Below are 16,239 nucleotides of genomic sequence, written 5' to 3' on the forward strand. Positions count from 1 at the left end.
CCAGGAGAAGGTTAGAGCGGTTCTGGAATGGGCCCAGCCCGGTACGAGATTGCAGCTCCAGAGATTTTTGGGGTTTGCGAATTTCTACCGCAGATTCATCCGGATTACAGCCGTGTGGCCTCCGTTAACTGCCTTAACTTCCAGTATCAGGACCTTCAAGTGGAATCCGGAGGCGGATCGGCGTTTCTGGATTTGAAGAGGCGATTCACCAGCACCGATTCTCTCTCAACCGGACCGGCCCGTCAGTTACGTCGTTGAAGTGGGCCGCGTCTGATGTGGGAGTTAGCGCCATCCTGTCGCAGCGATGCTCCACGGACAGTAAACTCCATCCCTCGCCTACTACTCTCTACGCCTTTCGCCTGCGGAGAGGAATTACGATGTGGGTAACCGGGAGCTTCTCGCGGTGAAACTTGCCTTGGAGGAGTGGCGCCACTGGTTGGAGGCGGAGCAACCGTTTATTGTCTGGACTGACCACAAGAATCTTGCTTACGTGCAATCGCCTAAACGTCTCAACTCCCGTCAGGCCAGGTGGGCGTTGTTTTCGGGACGATTCAAGTTTGCCCTGACGTTCCGACCTGGATCTAAGAACGGCAAGGCGGACGCCTTGTCCCGGATGTTCTCCAAGACGGAGGAGGGTGGGTCCAAGACCGAGACAATCCTCCCCCGGAACTGCGTCATGGGAGCAGTTATGTGGAAGATTGAGGAGGAGGTGCTGGCGGCCCTTCGGACTCGCCGGTCGTAGCGGTCCACCCGGTCGGTTGTTTGTGCCTGAGTCGGTTCGTCCTGCTGTCCTCAAATGGTCCCACGCCAGCAAGATGGCTTGTCACCCTGGCGTGGCTCGGACTATGGCGTTTCTTCGCAGGCGTTTTTGGTGGCCTGCCATGGCCGAGGATACTCGGGGTTTTGTTGCTGCCTGTCCAGTGTGTGCGCAGAATAAGAGTACCAATCGGCCCAGCTCTGGACTACTTCACCCCCCTTCCTATTCCCGGCGACCATGGTCGCATCTGGCCCTGGACTTCGTCACGGGGTTGCCCGCTTCTGAGGGAACACGGTCGTTCTGACTATCGTGGACGATTCAGCAAGTTCGCCCACTTTGTGCCAATTGCCAAGCTTCCCTCTGCCTCGGAGACGTCCGAGATCCTGGTTAGGGGAGGTTTTCAGGGTCCACGGTTTGCCCAGTGATATCGTTTCCGACCGTGGCCCTCAGTTTACCTCTGCTGTCTGGAAGTCCTTCTGTTTGGCCATTGGAGCTACGGTCAGTCTCACATCTGGTTTTCACCCCCCAATCCAATGGTCAGGCGGAGAGAGCCAACCAGAAGATGAATCAACGCTACCTGTCTGGTCTCTTCCAACCCCACCTCCTGGGTCTCTCAGTTGCCTTGGGTTGAGTATGCCCACAATACTCTTCCTACATCTGCCACTGGGATGTCTCCCTTCCAGTGCCTGTATGGCTACCAACCTCCCCTGTTTCCTTCTCAGGAGAAGGAGCTCTCAGTGCCTTCTGTTCCAGGCCCATATTCGGGCGTTGCCACCGGACCTGGCATCGGGCCAGAAAGGCACTCCTTAGAGTTTCGGACCGGTATCAGCTCCGGCGAATCGTCGCGGATTCCCGCTCCCACCTATACCATCGGAGATAGGGTTTGGTTGTCCACACGGGATCTTCCGTTACGGACTGAGTCTAGGAAGTTGTTGCCGAGGTTCATTGGTCCGTTTGTGGTGGAGAAGGTGATCAATCCAGTGGCAGTTCGACTCAAACTACCGAGACGCTCAGAGTCCATCCCACCTTTCATGTCTCCTGCCTCAAGCCTGTCTTCCTCAGTCCTCTGTTGCCTCCTCCGCCTCCTCCTCCTCCTCCTCGGATGATCGGGGTGGTCCTGCCTACCGGTGCGTCGCATCATGGATTCCAGACGGCGGGGCCGGGGTTTCCAGTATCTCGTGGACTGGGGGGGTTGGTCCTTGAAGAGGGAGTTGGATTCCGCGCGACAGGTCCTAGACGCAGACCTCATCAGTGACTTCTACCGCCTCCATCCTGGCGCTCGGGAAGTCCGCCCGGTGGCGTTCGTCGGGGGGGTACTGTGACGATCCCGGCTGTCTGAGTCGGGTCCTGTCTGGTGACTAGTGTTCCTGCTCGTATTCTCCAGTTTCCCGAGGGTTCGGAAACGCTCCGAGCGCTCTGGTTTTCCGCACCTGCATCCCATCAGCAATCTGCACACCTGGTCCTGATCTCACCCTTCTTAGGCTCTGGCCCAACATCCAGTTCCTGCCGGATGGTTAGCCATGAACATCTCTCACCCGAACCTTCACCCAACCTCTGCCTGATGGTCGGCGGCTGCCCGAGCCAGTACCGGACCAACCACTGCACCCTCAACAACCCATCCACGCCACCCGCTCTGTTCCCTGGATTATTCAGCTTCACTCGGACTCTATAAATAAACACTCACCTTTGTCTCACGTACCGTGTCCTGGTCTGCTTCTGGGTTCTGGCTTAGTTAACCGTGACAGTACACCTGCAGCGGGCAATCAGGCGACAAAAGGCAAGCGCCGATCGCCACCGCAGTGAGGCCCCGGTGTATGCACCGGGGTCCGGGTCTGGCTCTCGACCCGAAACCTGCCCCTTCGCCTGCCCTGCCGGAAGCTGTGTTGGCGGTTTGTGGGGCCATATAAAGTCCTGAGGAGATTGAACTAGGTTTGTTATAGGTTACAGCTTCCTATTAATTACCGTATTAACCCCTCGTTCCATGTGTCTCTCCTCAGGCCGGTAGTAGCTGGTCCACTCCAGGAGTCTGAGGTACGGGAGGTTCCTCCGCCCCCACTGGACATCGAGGGGGCACCGGCATACTCGGTCCGTTCCATCTTGGATTCGAGGCGTCGGGTGGGGGGCCTGCAGTATCTCGTGGAGTGGGAGTGGTACGGTCCGGAGGAACGGTGCTGGGTCCCTAGGAGGGACATCCTCGATCCCTCCATGTTGAGGGATTTCCACCAGAGTAATCTGCTCCGCGTCCTCCTGGCCTTCCCCGAGGCTGGGGTCAAGGGGGGTACTGTCGCGAATTCAGCCGGGGCTGCCCCTCCTCCTTGCTCGGGCAGGCTTCGGCGTTCGTCGTTACCGGAGTACTAGCTGCTACCGATCCATGTATCTATGTTCGACTTGTTTTGTCTTAATTGGTCACACCTGTTTCCCATCATGTAGTTATGTCTTCCCTATTTAACCCTCTGTCTCACACTGTGTGTTGTGCGTGTTTGTTCATGTTTTGGTTGTCGTTAGTGTGCGGGTTTGTTCCCTCCCTGCGTGGAGGTTGTTGTTCATTATTTTACCTACGAGTAAAGTACGCCTTCTGATTAGCTCTGTCTCCTGCGCCTGACTTCGCCTACCGCATTACACTGACGCCTTGACAAAAACAAATATCTATTGGGTGAAATACCACAGTGTGCCATCACAGCAGCAAGATTTGTGACCTGTTGCCACAAGAAAAGGGCAACTAGTGAAGAACAAACACCACTGTACAACCTATATTTATGTGTATTTCTTTTTCTTTTTGTACTTTAACTATTTGCATACCATTATAACAGTGTATATATACATAATATGACATTTGAAATGTCTTTATTCTTTTGGAACTTTTGTGAGTGTAATGTTTACTCTACATTTTTTATTTTCTATTTATCTTTTGTTTATTATCTATTTCACTTGCTTTGGCAATGTAAACATATGTTTCCCATGCCAATAAAGCCCTTGAATTGAATTGAATTGAGAGAGAGAGAGAGAGAGAGAGAGAGAGAGAGAGAGAGAGAGAGAGAGAGGTGTGGACCCATTGTTAGCCCGCTGCTTGGCCTTTACAAGAAGCTACACGCAACAGGCTATATCACATTCACCTACATAACACCCATACCGGAATACAGTTCATCATCATCATCATCTGGATATATATTAATGCCTGTAGATATTGTTTATCCAATAGTAATTAATATAGGTGACATTTAAATTTTGTTGTTAATGTTGTTGTTGTGGAGTCTTATGGTCTCATTCAAACATAAAATGGTCATGTATTCCATAAACATACAGTAAACATTCCATGTATAGGCTTTCTCCAGAATGATTCATCATATCAAGAGCCTCCAAAGATTTGAATCTCAGCTGTATCCTTGATGTATACCGGTGATCCCACTGAGATTACACAAGTTGTTTACAAAAGACCTGGCCTGCAAATGTTGTTATTTGGTTTTGAAAATAATAACGTGATGTTGGTCTGAATTCTGGTTCTTCTTCCTTGAGTTCCTTCATCTGTCTGTCGTGGATGGGCTTTGGTTCCAAGTCTACCAGTAAGAGTAAAAGAGAACAGGTGGCCTATTTGGGGTTGGCCTACTGGGCTGAGGTAGATGGACTGGGGTAGATGGACTGAGGTAGATGGACTGAGGTAGATGGACTGAGGTAGATGGACTGGGGTAGATGGACTGAGGTAGATGGACTGAGGTAGATGGCTTGATGTAGATGGACTGAGGTAGATGGACTGGGGTAGATGGGCTGAGGTAGATGGACTGAGGTAGATGGACTGAGGTAGATGGACTGAGGTAGATGGACTGAGGTAGATGGACTGAGGTAGATGGACTGATGTAGATGGACTGAGGTAGATGGACTGAGGTAGATGGACTGAGGTAGATGGACTGGTATAGATGGACTGAGGTAGATGGACTGAGGTAGATGGACTGAGGTAGATGGACTGGTATAGATGGACTGAGGTAGATGGACTGAGGTAGATGGACTGATGTAGATGGACTGAGGTAGATGGACTGAGGTAGATGGACTGAGGTAGATGGACTGAGGTAGATGGACTGAGGTAGATGGACTGAGGTAGATGGACTGAGGTAGATGGACTGATGTAGATGGACTGAGGTAGATGGACTGAGGTAGATGGACTGAGGTAGATGGACTGAGGTAGATGGACTGATGTAGATGGACTGAGGTAGATGGACTGAGGTAGATGGACTGAGGTAGATGGACTGATGTAGATCGACTGATGTAGATGGACTGAGAGAATGGACTGAGGTAGATGGACTGATGTAGATGGACTGAGGTAGATGGACTGAGGTAGATGGACTGAGGTAGATGGACTGAGGTAGATGGACTGATGTAGATGGACTGAGGTAGATGGACTGAGGTAGATGGACTGATGTAGATGGACTGAGGTAGATGGACTGAGGTAGATGGACTGAGGTAGATGGACTGAGGTAGATGGACTGAGGTAGATGGACTGAGGTAGATGGACTGAGGTAGATGGACTGAGGTAGATGGACTGAGGTAGATGGACTGAGGTAGATGGACTGAGGTAGATGGACTGAGGTAGATGGACTGAGGTAGATGGGCTGAGGTAGATGGACTGGGGTAGATGGACTGAGGTAGATGGACTGAGGTAGATGGACTGAGGTAGATGGACTGAGGTAGATGGACTGAGGTAGATGGACTGAGGTAGATGGACTGAGGTAGATGGACTGAGGTAGATGGACTGAGGTAGATGGACTGAGGTAGATGGACTGAGGTAGATGGACTGAGGTAGATGGACTGAGGTAGATGGACTGAGGTAGATGGACTGAGGTAGATGGACTGATGTAGATGGACTGAGGTAGATGGACTGAGGTAGATGGACTGAGGTAGATGGACTGGGGTAGATGGACTGAGGTAGATGGACTGAGGTAGATGGACTGAGGTAGATGGACTGAGGTAGATGGACTGAGGTAGATGGACTGGTATAGATGGACTGAGGTAGATGGACTGAGGTAGATGGACTGAGGTAGATGGACTGAGGTAGATGGACTGAGGTAGATGGACTGAGGTAGATGGACTGAGGTAGATGGACTGAGGTAGATGGACTGAGGTAGATGGACTGAGGTAGATGGACTGAGGTAGATGGACTGAGGTAGATGGACTGAGGTAGATGGACTGAGGTAGATGGACTGAGGTAGATGGACTGAGGTAGATGGACTGAGGTAGATGGACTGAGGTAGATGGACTGAGGTAGATGGACTGAGGTAGATGGACTGAGGTAGATGGACTGAGGTAGATGGACTGAGGTAGATGGACTGAGGTAGATGGACTGAGGTAGATGGACTGAGGTAGATGGACTGAGGTAGATGGACTGATGTAGATGGACTGAGGTAGATGGACTGAGGTAGATGGACTGAGGTAGATGGACTGAGGTAGATGGACTGATGTAGATGGACTGAGGTAGATGGACTGAGGTAGATGGACTGATGTAGATGGACTGAGGTAGATGGACTGAGGTAGATGGACTGAGGTAGATGGACTGAGGTAGATGGACTGAGGTAGATGGACTGAGGTAGATGGACTGAGGTAGATGGACTGAGGTAGATGGACTGAGGTAGATGGACTGAGGTAGATGGACTGAGGTAGATGGACTGAGGTAGATGGACTGAGGTAGATGGACTGAGGTAGATGGACTGAGGTAGATGGACTGAGGTAGATGGACTGAGGTAGATGGACTGAGGTAGATGGACTGAGGTAGATGGACTGAGGTAGATGGACTGAGGTAGATGGACTGAGGTAGATGGACTGAGGTAGATGGACTGAGGTAGATGGACTGAGGTAGATGGACTGAGGTAGATGGACTGAGGTAGATGGACTGAGGTAGATGGACTGATGTAGATGGACTGAGGTAGATGGACTGAGGTAGATGGACTGAGGTAGATGGACTGAGGTAGATGGAGATGGACAGGGGGAGTGGAAGAGAGGGACAGAGGGACAGAGGGACAGAGGGACAGAGGGACAGAGGGACAGAAGGACAGAGGGACAGAGGGACAGAGGGACAGAGGGACAGAGGGACAGAGGGACAGAAGGACAGAGGGACAGAGGGACAGAGGGACAGAGGGACAGAGGGACAGAGGGACAGAGGGACAGAGGGACAGAGGGACAGAGGGACAGAGGGACAGAGGGACAGAGGGACAGAGGGACAGAGGGACAGAGGGACAGAAGGACAGAGGGACAGAGGGACAGAGGGACAGAGGGACAGAAGGACAGAGGGACAGAGGGACAGAGGGACAGAGGGACAGAGGGACAGAGGGACAGAGGGACAGAGGGACAGAGGGACAGAGGGACAGAAGGCCTAACAGTGAGGGGTAGGTCCGGTACAGAGGAGTGACACTGAAGGAGAGGGAGCTGAGTATTGTCTCACACTGTATCTCTCTCAGTATCTCTCTGTTCACATCACTTTGCCCTTAATCATAGATCAACACAATTTCCACTCATTGTGTAAGGTTTGAGTTTCAGGCTCTGAATCAAGGTGGCATATTTGTTTTCACACGCAACTCTTTATCTCAATCTCTAGAATCTCAACCACAATGGATGCATTATAGATGTGTAATCCCTCATTGTCTTCTGACAAAGACAGGCAGTCAAGGTTAGATGAGATGTGCAAATATGGAGAAAGAGTCATTTTAAATCCCATCATTCAGCCCTTCCCATATTCACACACGGAACACCGCACAACTTCTAGTGTCTCTAGTTCACCATGAAATAACCAAGTCAAAATCCCATATTCTCTATCTGGCCTTTCTTTCTCCCCATAGAGATAGACATAAATGTGTTGCTTCATTCCTTAATACAGGTTTATTCTCATCTATTCTGAACTAGGCCATTCACTTAGAATAATAATATTTCGGTTGGGTTTCTAGGTGCCAAAGTCTTTGTAATTCACAGTACATGATCCCTGGTGAGGTCTAATCCTACAACAAGAGGAAGATGTAACCCACTGACTGACATTATGATGCGAAGGAAGAAATGCGGAGAGTAAACTGGCTTCTTCCCATTGACTGTAAAGCAAACACAATGGACGCAATAAACAACAACCTGTACACAAGGTAAAATAGGGTACTTTACTTGTGGCTGCTAGGTCAATGTGAAATTCAAACGGAAAAGCTCTTAACACGTGTGTATAAACATTTCTAGGAAACACATTTCTATTGTCACCAAACCAGGATGTACATTTGGGAATTCCACAGTACATTTAGGAATTAATTTACTTATAATGACCACTGAATTTCAAGTCACTTCTGTAATCCAATATGTCCCACACACAGTGAAAGCAATATTACTTTATTGCATGCCAATGGGTTTAAAACAGGAAGAGAATATCATTAAAAAAACATCCTTAGAGACATTCTCAGAAACATAACTTCCAACAAAACACTCAAATTAGGGGGAAATTAGGCAGAAATTAGGAGGAAATTAGGCAGAAATTAGGATTACAGTGGCTTGGGAAAGTATTCACCCCCCTTGGCATTTTTCCTATTTTGTTCCCTTACAACCTGGAATGAAAATTGATTTTTTGGGGGTTTGTATCATTTGATATACACAACATGACTACCACTTTGAAGATGCAAAATATATTTTTTTGTGAAACAAACAAGAAATAAAACAAAAAAACAGAAAACTTGAGCGTGCATAACTATTCGTTTCTTGAGAACAAAGATCAGGTGTAGGGTGTGTGGACATCACCTGGCACCCCCCTCACACACACACACACCTTCACTTATTCCCATCATGATACCTGTACACTGACCTAAGCCCACAGGCAGGGAGGAGATTACACCTGTCCTCATTTGGGGTTCTCTGATTGGTTCCCACAGAGCTGATCTACCCGTGCCCTGCCGTTAAAGATTCCAGATGAGCTCCTGGATCCAACCTCCCATATACCTATAAATGTAACTGACAGTCATCATGGAAAAGCTTGGAGCTTTATATTTACCTTTCATCTTATTGTCATTGACTCAGGTAAGCGTCAATTCTAATGCATTCTTTAGTTTTTTGTTTTTTTATTTGAGGATGATGGAGATAGGTACTGTGATTTGTCTTGTACATAAAAAAAAAAAACTTTTGTCCTTATTGCTTTTTCAGATACAGCATGCATTGGCAGGTGAGTTAGCTGGGCTCATATTAGAAGTATTTGAAGAGTTTATTTCCAAAACGCTATATCCACAACTTTTTCACATTTGTGTTTTTTCATCAGAAATTAGTGCTTATTGGTACCTGTATGTGTGTGTAAAATATCACTGTTCTCAGATTTTTAATTAATAGATTTTAGATGTATATTAAAATGGGTTTTGTTGCAAAACGCTATATATCCATTGTTTAGCTGGAATGGAATGTTCGTATACTGGATAGCTAACATATAAATTCAACCCATCATATAAATCTAGCCTCTTGCTATAGTGTTTGGTTAGAGTTAGGTCTCATCCCAAATGGCACCCTATTCCCTATATAGTGCACTACTTTTGACCAGAGCCCAGATCTCATATTACTGTATTGATCATCTATTATATATTTTTAAATATTGACGTATCAAAAGTATCATATGTACAGTTCTTTATTAAAAATGTAATTATTTGTCACATTTGACTTTGTAAAACCTTTGCAGTGCTACTTTTTTCTCTAAGAGAGGCAGATATATCTAATTTTGCAACGAAATGTGTCTCTCTGAAATAAAACCATCTAGTAACAAATAAACATGTATGTCATTGAACAACCCCATACCATGACTAGATGTCGAAAAACACACTAATCTCTTTCATAAGTTCTTTAAACAAAAAAGTTAATTTACCAACATTTCTGAAAATTGATATATAGAGTTTTGGAATGAAACTATTCATTTTATTGTGCTGGAAGGTTTATTTATTTGTTATAAATAAAGAAGAGATTGTGCTACACTGGTATTTCAGGTTAAACAGTAATGTAATGTGGCAATGCACTGACATCAACCCTTAGAAATGTCTATAGATGTGGAACAAAAATTATTATTAATTTAATTCAATAACAATGTATTTTGTCTCTCAAATATACAGTGGGGAATAAAAGTATTTAGTCAGCCACCAATTGTGCAAGTTCTCCCACTTAAAAAGATGAGAGAGGCCTGTAATTTTCATCATAGGTACACGTCAACTATGACAGACAAATTGAGAAAAGAAAATCCAGAAAATCACATTGTAGGATTTTTAATGAATTTATTTGCAAATTATGGTGGAAAATAAGTATTTGGTCACCTACAAACAAGCAAGATTTCTGGCTCTCACAGACCTGTAACTTCTTCTTTAAGAGGCTCCTCTGTCCTCCACTCGTTACCTGTATTAATGGCACCTGTTTGAACTTGTTTTCAGTATAAAAGACACCTGTCCACAACCTCAAACAGTCACACTCCAAACTCCACTATGGCCAAGACCAAAGAGCTGTCAAATGACACCAGAAACAAAATTGTAGACCTGCACCAGGCTGGGAAGACTGACTCTGCAATAGGTAAGCAGCTTGGTTTGAAGAAATCAACTGTGGGAGCAATTATTAGGAAATGGAAGACATTCAAGACTACTGATAATCTCCCTCGTTCTGGTGCTCCACGCAAGATCTCACCCCGTGGGGTCAAAATGATCACAAGAACGGTGAGCAAAAATCCCAGAACCACACGGGGGGACCTAGTGAATGACCTGCAGAGAGCTGGGACCAAAGTAACAAAGCCTAACATCAGTAACACACTACGCCGCCAGGGACTCAAATCCTGCAGTGCTAGACGTGTCCCCCTGCTTAAGCCAGTACATGTCCAGGCCCGTCTGAAGTTTGCTAGAGTGCATCCAGAAGAGGATTGGGAGAATGTCATATGGTCAGATGAAACCAAAATATAACTTTTTGGTAAAAACTCAACTCGTCGTGTTTGGAGGACAAAGAATGCTGAGTTGCATCCAAAGAACACCATACCTACTGTGAAGCATGGGAGTGAAAACATCATACTTTGGGGCTGTTTTTTCTGCAAAGGGACCAGGACGACTGATCCGTGTAAAGGAAAGAATGAATGGGGCCATGTATCGTGAGATTTTGAGTGAAAACCTCCTTCCATCAGCAAGGGCATTGAAGATGAAACGTGGCTGGGTCTTTCAGCATGACAATGATCCCAAACACACCGCCCGGGCAACGAAGGAGTGGCTTCGTAAGAAGCATTTCAAGGTCCTGGAGTCTCCAGATCTCAACCCCATAGAAAATCTTTGGAGGGAGTTGAAAGTCCGTGTTGCCCAGCGACAGCCCCAAAACATCACTGCTCTAGAGGAGATCTGCATGGAGGAATGGGCCAAAATACCAGCAGCAGTGTGTGAAAACCTTGTGAAGACTTACAGAAAACGTTTGACCTGTGTCATTGCCAACAAAGGGTATATAACAAAGTATTGAGAAACTTTTGTTATTGACCAAATACTTATTTTCCACCATCATTTGCAAATAAATTCCTAAAAAATCCTACAATGTGATCTTCTGGATTTTTTTTCCTCATTTTGTCTGTCATAGTTGACGTGTACCTATGATGAAAATTACAGGCCTCTCTCATCTTTTTAAGTGGGAGAACTTGCACAATTGGTGGCTGACTAAATACTTTTTTTCCCCACTGTACATTTTAATCATTTTTTTGTAGTGTATTCTAATAATGGTCAGTCATTGTGAATTGATAAAAGAGAACTAGCTATTCAATACTGTGGTTATTTTGTAACTATACAGAATAAACATCACAATTTCATCATCAACATTTCAGCTGATTATGTCTATTCTATGCTCCTAGATTCATAATTCCTAACCTTTATTTGTAGCATACGGTCTAACTATAGCACTCATCAATGATTGATGAAATATTATTGGCCAATGTCTTCGTTTGTGCTGCTACATCATGTTATTTTTCATAACTGACAACTTTTCTGTTCTCTATTCAGCCTGTAGTATCACATCAATAACGTCTCCTTCAGCATCGACACTGAACGTGAAATGGAACAGTTACTCTGGAGCCACAAATTATTTTCTGGATTTGCGGGTCGTGAACTCAACAAGCATTGCGCCAGTTGTGGTGACGCTGCCTGCGTCAAGTACGCAAAGGCTGATCCAAGGATTGCGGCCAGGGAGCATTTACCAAGTCCAATTGAAAGCCTTTCAGTTTTATAATGTGATGTGCTCTAACATGCAAATTGCGACAACAGGTAACTCTCCTACATGTAATATTACCAGTAGTTAATTAGTAAATGTTTTACCTATTTAAATTGATTTATTTGAGTGTCAGTCATCAACAGTTTCCTTATCTTGTTTTCAGTTCCAGCAACATCCCAAATCACCTATTCCAAAGCGATGTCGAGCACCTCGATCAGATTCCAATGGTCCAGCGTCATTGGGGCTGACAAGTATTTCTTGGTTGTGGACGGGTCCAGTAACGGAGAGAGATACAACCACAGTTTCACTACGCTGAGTGGACAGGTGGATGGCCTCACACCTTCAAAGTCTTATGACTGCTATGTCTACTCTTCCAACCAAGCAGGACTGGGGGCCAGCAGCATGACCAAGACGATCACTACATGTAAGTCTGACAAATATAATCATACAGGCTATATGATACAGTATGTAAAACAGTGGAGGCTGCTGAGGGGAGGACGGCTCATGATAATGTCCGGAACGGTGCAAATGGAATGGTATCAAACACCTGGAAACCATGGAAACCATGTATTTTATGTATTTGATACCATTCCACTGATGCCGCTCCAGTCATTACCACAAGCCTGTTCTCCCCAAATAAAGTGCCACCAGCCTCCTGTGATGTAACAGGACAAACTCAAGTTGAGCATGTCTATAGCAAGGGCCCCAAGTTTTTCCTGGTCACATCAATTGTTCAGGAAAGACTCAGATGATCCCTAGTAATAATGGAGTCTGCAGTACTGCCTCTACTAATCAAACCATTATCTCTATCCCTACAGTGGTACAACCGCCAGCTGGTGTTGCCGTACTAGCGACAGGAAGGAGCACAGCCCGTGTAATTTGGCAGACGGTCAACAAAGTTCTGTTGTATCAGGTCAGCATTACAAACAGCAACAAACCCAGCGTGCCTGTACTGAAGAACACCACCACTACGTCCATGGACGTCAGTAATCTAGAACCCTGCTCCACATACATTGTAGGAGTGTCATCAGTCAACGCCTTCCTAGAGCCTGGAGAGCCCGCTAATGTCTCACACACCACATCCAGTGAGTACCGTTGGAAAGAAAGAGGGAAAACAAGATTAAATGACGGTCAGAGAGAGACGAAACCATGGACAGATAAAGATGATGGTCAGAGAGAGATGAAACTGTGGACAGATGAAGATGACGGTCAGAGAGAGACGAAACTGTGGACAGATAAAGATGATGGTCAGATAGAGACGAAACTGTGGACAGATAAAGATGATGGTCAGAGAGAGACGAAACCGTGGACAGATAAAGATGACGGTCAGAGAGAGATGAAACTGTGGACAGATAAAGATGATGGTCAGAGAGAGACGAAACCATGGACAGATAAAGATGATGGTCAGAGAGAGACGAAACTGTGGACAGATAAAGATGACGGTCAGAGAGAGACGAAACTGTGGACAGATAAAGATGATGGTCAGAGAGAGACGAAACCATGGACAGATAAAGATGACGGTCAGAGAGAGACGAAACTGTGGACAGATAAAGATGCGTGAACACATGTACTGTAGGCTACACATGCACACAGACAGACAGACTGCACACGCACACATGCAAACAGACAGACAGACAGACATGGCATAATCCATATTTGTCCTTGCTTTTAGCCATCAACAGGGTCATGTCCATCTCAATGGACTACAGCTGTTCTAGTGGGGTGGTGACAGTGACATGGGGACAGGTGTTTGGAGCCAACTTCTACAGGTAACTACTGTCTCTTATTTACCTGGATTGACTGTGCTGTTCTATGTGATTGCTACATCTTCCTCAGTTGAATGCCTTTATCTTAGGACCAATTCCTGATCACTTATCCAGGGTCTGGTGTTTTTCCCGGTCAGGTCACATGGTCAGGGTAAAACTCCTGTGTCCCCTCTCATTGAAAGTGTCTCTGAATAACACACATCTGTTCTGTACATCTGCTAAATGACTCAATGACCAAACTGTGAATGTCCAGGGCGGATGCTATAGATGTGAACGGGACTGCCCTGTCCTGCACCTCTGCCTCAAACACCTGTCAGATCACCATGTTGAACTGTGGAGAGAGATACCTGATCCAGGTCACTGCCATCTCATTCGACTGCCAGAGCACCTCCAACACATCCACATACTTTGAGACAGGTGAGGGACATGGGGGTGTACAGGATACCTCTACTACCTTTCTATCTCCTCTCTCTGGCTAGCTCTTTTTCTTCTATTTCATCTGTTATCTGTTCCAGTTCCTCTCACGTTCACACACACACACACACACACACACACACACACACACACACACACACACACACACACACACACACACACACACACACACACACACACACACACACACACACACACACACACACACACACACAAACACACACAAACACACACACACACTGAGGCACACACCTAGACATGTGTGAGGTATAGAGTGAAAACTCACAAAGGAATACGTTACCTACTGTACCTGCGTTGACAAGGAGAGACAAAGATAAAGAGATTCAGGTTTCAATATTGTTCTTCGTTATTGTTCTGGTTGACTTGGGAACATTAGAGTTGAACCTCCATCCAATTGGGTCTACTTCATACGATGTTACATATCTCACAGTTCCACATTCACTGCCCACTTTAAAGCAAGTTCAGTTGTTTGTTTCCCTTTTTTTAGGGCACTTTATACTTCCCCCTATTTCTCCAGTCCTATTTCCAGTTGACTGCCCTTTTCCATGTGCCCTAACCCCTAACCCCTAACCCCTTACTCTGTACCTTTGTCCCAACCTAACCCCTAACCCTCTCTCTCTCTCCCCCACCAGTGCCCTGCGCTCCCTCCCAGCTGACGACGTACCATGAGTGTTCTAGTAATGTGATCATCTTCTCCTGGGCTCCCACCAATAACACCAACTACTACATAGCTACGTCGTTGGCCTCGGACGGACAGGTGGTGGAGTGTCACACCAAGGACACAGAGTGCTTTTTCACCAACACGGGCTGCGGACACACCTACCAGTACACTGTTTACGCCGTCAGCAATTGCAACAGCGAAACCAGCTCCCCGAAGCACGTCCGGACCTGTGAGTGATGGGAAGGGGTGTAGGGAAGGTGTGGTGGGGGTAGGGGGAGGGACAGAAAGAGAGAGTTCTCCACCTAGTGGCTAACTGTGGTAATGCAAGGTCAAGTGTGTGTCTGTCTGTGTACTTGTCTGTCTGTGTGTGTGTACAACATGTGTGAATTCTCTAACCCTCCTCCCTCTCTCCCTCCCTCTCCTCCCCAGCCCCTTGTATCCCCCAGAACATAGAGACGTCAGCGGGGTGTTGGTCTGATGTGTTGATCACTACCTGGGACAAGGCAGCAGGGGCTCTGTCCTACACAGTGGAGGCTCAGGGGAACAACGGAGACAGCTACAACTGCAGCTCCTTCACCAACAGCTGTGCCATACCTGGTGTGGCCTGTGGAGAGAGTCTGAGTGTCTGGATCACTGCCTCAGACGATGACTGTACCACAGAGAAGGAGCTGGGAGAGGCTGCTCAGACTGGTGAGTGCTGGATGATGGACTGTGGACTGTTGGTGGAATGGGCCTTCTTGTTATGTAATAGTGTACAGAATAGAAGAGACTGTCAAGTCTGGTGGTGATTTGGATCTGCGGCTAGTTGAGCCACCTATAGGGAGGACTGGAGCTTCCATATCATAGCTGAGAAATAATGTCATCATATACACTCACTTGTTGTAACTTCAAACCTCTCTCCTCCTCCCTTCCCCAGTCCCCTGTACCCCTACCAACGTGTCAGCCTCTGTGGACTGCAGCCCCAACTCTGCCCTTATGAACTGGACGGTGAGCAAGGGCGCAGGGTTCTACATTGCCATGGCACAGCACGCAGACGGCACGGTGCGATCCTGCCACTCCCCGGGCCCTAACTGTCTCATACAGGGCCTAACCTGCGGCAAGACCTACACAGCCAGCGTCATAGCAACCAACATGAAGTGCAACAGCTCCCAGAGCCAACTGGTCACTATAGAAACTGGTAAGTGATGTAGTCACAGGCGGAAATCTAAAATGACACCCTAAGCTCTATGGTGTGCACTACTTCAGAGGCTTACAGTATGTGGCTTTAGTGCATGAGTCATCAAGTTCAAGTTAAGTATATTTGTCATATGCACCAGAACACATGGTGTACACAGCACAATGAAATACTCACTTGCAAGTTCACCTCTCAACAATGCGACAACAATGAAAATAGAAAAATTATGAAG

The 16,239-nt window shown here is 46.7% G+C and overlaps 1 protein-coding gene across 1 annotated transcript in view; it reads left to right on the forward strand.

Annotated features, from left to right (window-relative positions):
- Nucleotides 1-12,148: 12,148 nt before the first annotated feature.
- The window catches only part of LOC121534473 (fibronectin type III domain-containing protein 7-like), a 7,825-nt gene continuing 3,734 nt past the window's right edge, over nt 12,149-16,239 (forward strand). The window contains exons 1-6 of the mRNA XM_045206061.1: nt 12,149-12,374; nt 13,623-13,719; nt 13,970-14,133; nt 14,805-15,062; nt 15,263-15,523; nt 15,750-16,010. Coding sequence (XP_045061996.1) covers nt 12,149-12,374; nt 13,623-13,719; nt 13,970-14,133; nt 14,805-15,062; nt 15,263-15,523; nt 15,750-16,010 — 1,267 coding nt within the window. The remainder of the gene's footprint in view (nt 12,375-13,622; nt 13,720-13,969; nt 14,134-14,804; nt 15,063-15,262; nt 15,524-15,749; nt 16,011-16,239) is intronic.

The sequence above is a fragment of the Coregonus clupeaformis genome, chromosome 21, assembly GCF_020615455.1.
Source record: "Coregonus clupeaformis isolate EN_2021a chromosome 21, ASM2061545v1, whole genome shotgun sequence".
Lineage (NCBI taxonomy): Eukaryota > Metazoa > Chordata > Actinopteri > Salmoniformes > Salmonidae > Coregonus > Coregonus clupeaformis.